This window comes from Triticum aestivum, chromosome 5A (assembly GCF_018294505.1).
Source record: "Triticum aestivum cultivar Chinese Spring chromosome 5A, IWGSC CS RefSeq v2.1, whole genome shotgun sequence".
Lineage (NCBI taxonomy): Eukaryota > Viridiplantae > Streptophyta > Magnoliopsida > Poales > Poaceae > Triticum > Triticum aestivum.
In genome coordinates this window covers 483,235,002-483,241,039 of record NC_057806.1, presented here as the reverse complement: position 1 = coordinate 483,241,039, position 6,038 = coordinate 483,235,002, and the positions used below count along the sequence as shown (strand labels likewise).

Genomic DNA, 6,038 nt, shown 5'->3' with positions numbered 1-6,038 from the left:
CCAAAGTCCACCGTACGATAAGAAGTGACTTTGATGCTCTCATGGTCTAAGGAACCAAAACATATGTTAACACTCCGTGTTATAACAATTGATTTTAGATGATATCATCCCAAAGTATAACAAACAAGTTTGGGTCGATTCAATATGACCGTTCTTCTAACGCCATACTCTCAATGTTGTTTTAGGACTATAGTTACACGTAACGATATCTTAAGATCCGGAAAACATGATCACCAACACTTGAGCCAGTCTTAGAGGCAAGACTAGGAACCTATTCTTTACCGTTTATCTTTCTACACATGCATATGAGTTTTCCACTGAATCACATATTTCAGGCATGAAATATAAACTCTTAATTGTGAAAATAGAAATACAATAATACAATATTATTGCCTCTAGGGCATATTTCCAAATCAATATGTAGTAAACAAAACCAATATGTAGTTGATAGTCAAGATCACGTTATTAATACTTGGGTTGATATCATCAAATCACCTGGGTTCATCAGGGAGTAGTAGTGGAGATAGGATTAGTGAAATACTGATGTTGAGGGGGCGGTTGAAGCAAAAAAAAACTTCCAGAATGTTCTAAGAGTATAAGCAGTAAATCAACCATGTTTTCCCTGGTTGGTCCCCTAGCTCTGCCACTATCAAGGTGGAGTCCAAGATAGTTGATTAATTTGTTGAGATGTACCACCTCAAGGAGGTCATGTGGCCACAAAGGTCTTGCATTCATTGGTTCATTGGTTGATTGAAGGTAATGGAAATACTTTTTTTTTCATCTCCGTGCTAGGCAGCAAAAGAAAAAGAACACAATTTTTAGATTACGACGTCGCGATGGCTCAGTCACATAAGACTTAACCAAGATGGGATCCATGACACGTGCTTTCTACAAGGATATATATTCATCAGAGGGGCTGGTTCATATGCATGTTAGACTAGAGAAAGTCACTTTAGAGATGAACAACGTGTTTATCTCAGGAATTACGGTGAAGGAGGTAAATATAGCTCTGTTTGAGATATGAAGAAGAGTTGGGACCAACATATAAGGAACTCTCTTTCGCATTCCACTGGAGCATGAGAAGAGAAGTGGTACACACCAGCTCCATCTCCGTCTCTCGCCTCACCACACCACACTCCAGGCCTTCAAAACTATGCCCATTGAGATTCTGCACCAGAAAAAGGAGAGTATGGTTTTTTGGAAGCATCTCCGCATGACTGCTCGATTCCGTCACCTACTTCCACGACTTTATCCACTACCTCAACTACATCATGACTGACAACTCCGACGACACCATAAAGAAAGTTGTTAATGCCGCCGTCGCCGCTCGACCTTCCGGGCTGGAGGGCATGACATGTTCATCCTCTTACTGGTCCGTGCATGTGCAATACCTATATGTTTCGTAGTTTCAAATGCTTCGTGTTTTGTACGCACTCATATGAATAATTTACAGTATGTCATTAATCTTGACAACAACATTGTCATGTTTTTTTATAGACAATTGCTAATATATCCACGGTGGAAAGGGTGGAACGCCTATATGTCACCTAAAAAATACAAATAAGTAATTTATAATGGACAATTTTAGTGCTGGTCTGCCCTGACTTATTGGGCTAGATCCGTCGCTCCATATATCCAACAATATTCATGTGAAAAGCAATGGACATTTTAACCTCCCGCCACACCTCACGATTAAACTGGCAAATGAGGGTATGCTCAATACTCTCCTCTGTAGTACTCCCTCCATTTCCTAATGTAGGGTCTATAGATTTTTTTCTCAAAAAACAAACTTTGAAGAAGTTTATAGAGAATCATCAATATCTAAAACATCAAACATATATAATACGAAAATATGTCTTATGATGTATTCCAAATGTATTTGGTATTTTAGGGTGGCAGCCATGCACAAATGTCCATAAAATGAATTCATCTTGCTCGACACTTTAAATATCCAAATCACTTTCCATAACTTTTACACTTTTTTGCGGGGTTTCCAGAACTTATACTCACTCGTAAAGTCAGAAGGCATACCCCGACCAAGAGGACAAAAAGCCGTCCGAACGAGCAAGATTATAAACCGTACCTGGTACATGGCCGTCAAGCAAAATCATCACCTCCATGGGAGTGCGGTGTTGCAAAGACCGAGCTCCATGGAGCTTGTTTTTCAAAAAGAAAAATAAAAATATAGTTCTTTTTTGCGGGCAAATAAAAATATAGTTAAAAATTTGAAAACAATGCCAAATATTTTTCAACAGATACATATGCATATTCTTCAGGTATGTATAAAATTGCATCGACTAATTTGATTATTTGCATCTACACAAAAAGGACAAATATCTGGCCCAAATACAACAAAGAAAAAAGCTCATTTTAATTTGTGTATCTGTCTTTTTTGCGTGCATCAGATATGAACGTACATGTTCATGAAATTTTATACATATATACTACAAACTTATGCCTACATGTATGTTTGTAGGTATTTTTTACATATATACTAGAAACATATATACTACAAACATATACTACAAATCAGCCAAAATTTTATACATATATACTACAAACATATGCCTACAAACATATTTTTCAGATTTTTTGAGGTGTGAAAAATGTATTTTGGCTGAAAAAAAAGAGCTCTATGGAGCTCGGCCTCTACTTGCACTTTTCTGCCACATCTGGTCTGGTGAATGGAACTCTGAAATCCAGTTTTCAGTACCCGTAGTATCTAAACCGCCCTGCCATTTCGAATGCCCCCCACCTGACTCGCTGTGGAAGCAGATCCCCGGCAAAGAGAAAGGCACGCGACGCACGTCCCCGCCAGCTCCGAGCCTCCGAAGGCAGTCGACTGGGAGGCGACCGCCATGGCCACCGGCTGCGTCCCCGGCGCTCTGCGCTTGGTTCCGTGGCGAGGAGCGTCGTCCTCCTCCACCTCCTCCTCCTCCCGCGCCCTGGCTCGTCTCCGCCCGCGCGTCGCCTCGTTCGCAGCCCCGCCTCGGCCTCTCCATCGCGCCCTTCGTCCAGTTCCCGCCCCGCACATGGCGCTCCGTGCTCCTCTTCCTCCTGCGAGGTGCCAGGTCCCCGCAACTCCGGGTGAGTCCCTTGATCCCTTGCGTGCTTGATATGGTACGGTAGGGAGGGGGGAGGGGGGAGCGGGTGCTGGTATCCGGAGAAGAATACGGCCCTTGCTGCCGAGATGTTCGGCGAAATGCGTAGTCGGCAGCAGACGCCCTTCACGTGTTTGATTGTCGGTATCCTGAGAAGAGCACGGCCCTTGCTGCCGAGATGTTCGGCGAAATGCCTAGTCGGCAGCAGACGCCCATCACGTGTTTGATGGTTGCGCCCACCAAGTGTTCGACAGTAAGCTCACGATCACACGAACACTTTGTTTTTTCAGTACACGCGAGTCTTGTGCGTGTCATTGTCTGAAGATCAGAATGGGGTATGAATGTATGATACAACAGTTTGCAATTTACAGTTTACCCTTAGCCGTAGACAGGCTCTGCCTCTACAAAAGGCCAATTACGTTACACCTCTCTCTTGCCCAGCTCTACGAGCCTGGATTGTAAGCGATATATCAGACTTTATGTTGGTCACCGCCTCTATTTAGCTCCAGCAATAGGTTGTACATGCATGTAATCGCAGTAGTGTTAAATTTGTGCCCCTGGCGCTGTCTGTCCAGGATGGTTGAGTCCGCTGAAGTCCACCAGTACTAAGGATTGGCATTGCTTGCCAGAGTAAACGACAAAGTAAATTAGACAGCTCTAGAGACCTGATGAAGAGTTTGGCTTGAAGATGAGTCAGAGGACCACACCATCCTAGCACCAGGAAATTCACAGTAACGACATGGAATAGAGCATACGCAGACCGAGATGAGAATTGGCCACTGGCTTCGAACTTCGAAGAAAAGCTGTCCTAACTCCTAAACCTTGGGGTTCAGCTAAGATGCAGCGATTGCACTCTGTAGCTGACGTGTCAGGCCCAAGTGTCATTTGTTAGCGCCTCTTCACTTATCTTTTCAGGGCATTCTTCCTCACAAAAAGGATTAAATCCAGCGCCCACCTATCCATCCATCATTTCAGAAGGATATTCACTTACCATGGCCAAGGGTGATCTTTGTTCCTGCACAAAACAAATCTGCTGTTGCCGGATACAGACAAGTGAAAGTCACTCCATGGGCAGTTGTCTGAAGTGCGGGAGAGCCAGCACCTCCGAGCCCTGAGAGGAGTGTTTAGGAGCTTTAGATTGTGAAGTCCCAGACCTCCCACTAGCTTGGGTTTGTGTAGGGTTTCCTGGGCAACCAAACGATGTCCACCATGGGCTTCAGAGCAGCCCCGCCAAAGAAATACCCAGTGTAACTTGTTCAGACATAATGAAATCAGCGCTTGATTGAGCAGATGGAAATTTCAGCTGTCAGCAGATGTGAGCTGATTAAAGGCTGCAAGCACATAATCCTTTATAATTGTCCAGCAGTGCTGCTAAAAAGGCTACATAAACGCATTTGGCTGTAAGCAATATTGATCCATGCATTGTGAATCACAGTCCACAAATGACAATAATGTTGGAGGCTGTCTCAAGGCGTCTTGTATTGGCATTAGGACTTTATTGCACATGTTTGACATCATGCATTGGATGGTTTTGGTTAGCAGTTCCGGTTCACATTGGGTTTCATACGATGGCTAAGAGCTTCCATTATGTTTTGGTTCTTTTAAACCTTTTACTTAATCATAAATGTAATGAAACACATTCCGGAGTTCATGTAGGATAGCTGCCCATGCAACATGAGATGTAGTAATGGCAGGTTTCTTATCGAAGACAAGCATAATTTCGCCTGGGAAGGTCCGGGAGAGGGGCACAGAAGGAGAAATACCATGTATACAGTACATATACATGATCCATATGAGCCTGTGCATGTGTCGTTGTCTTGTATAGTCTGAGCTCATGGAGAAGGGGTGCTTGTGTCGTTGTCTTGTACATGGGTATGTGATGCCTTCATAGTCTTATATACTGTCTATTGACGCAGTAAATTGAAGTCTATTCCCCATCCTCTGTTCTTCTTATCCCCTTGTTCCCTTGCTTAATCTGCCTGACTATTTTTATTCTTGAAATACAGAGTCTCCCTTGCAGCCGCCAAGCTTTTGGGAAACGGTGTGGCAGGTGTGTAAGCGTGTCTCCTGGAAGCACCTTGGTACACTCACGCTGCTGTCTGGCTGCATAGCAGTTGGTTTCTTTGCAAACAAAGGGGACCCACGCGCCTTGTTGATAGTTGATGTACTGGACAAAGCGAACAAAGCATACAAGCCAAGTCTGGAGTTCGCAGTTTTACTCATCGCACTTTTCGTTTCTCTGTCGTCAAGGTATGATAAAACCTATCAACTTAACATTATTCTGTATTAGTTAGTGGTTCTGAATATAGTTTTTCCAAATCTTGATTGATATCAATTTTGTTCAAATTTTGCAGGTAGAGGCAGAGGATTGCTCAGGTTTTTTGGGCACATGTTTTGGACAGTAGGAAGTAAGTGGTACAGTTACTGATCCTTACCATAGAAGTACATGGTGGAGATTCCCACCGGTTTTATCAGAAAGGGATGGGTTGCACATACGGAGACCCGACATGACCAATAGCACTAGTTATGGAGTTCCTGAAATTGCTTTATCTCAGTACAAATTTCCACCAGATGCACCAGGCGTGCGTGCACACTTTATGTCGTTTCCCTTGAGGTGGAAACATCATGTTTTTCGGTGTTCGCTGTGAGCGATGTCATCTGCTGTGAACGATGAACCATTATGCTGCAAAGTTGAAAATGTATCACTGTCAATTACATTTTTAGTGTGCTTGTACGTTTTCCGAGATGCTTGATCAAATTCTGTTGAACAAGCCTTCTACCTATTATTGCCGTACAGTAAGGTAGGATTTTTATTCATTGGCATTTTTCAAGCATCGATCAACACATTGGGAGCGATGCATCTAGAGTAGATTCTGTGCTCCGTGTTGTGCTTGCCGAAGAAGTTTTTACTCCCGAAAGACAGACATTTTGTTCCTC

At 43.4% G+C, this 6,038-nt stretch overlaps 1 protein-coding gene across 1 annotated transcript; it reads left to right on the top strand.

Annotated features, from left to right (window-relative positions):
• Positions 1-2,671: 2,671 nt before the first annotated feature.
• Positions 2,672-5,818, top strand: LOC123104226 (uncharacterized). The gene is made up of 3 exons (XM_044525990.1): positions 2,672-3,087; positions 5,108-5,351; positions 5,456-5,818. Exons 1-3 carry the CDS (start codon positions 2,859-2,861, stop codon positions 5,457-5,459), a joined length of 477 nt encoding a protein of 158 aa, XP_044381925.1. The 5' UTR covers positions 2,672-2,858; the 3' UTR covers positions 5,460-5,818.
• Positions 5,819-6,038: the final 220 nt, after the last annotated feature.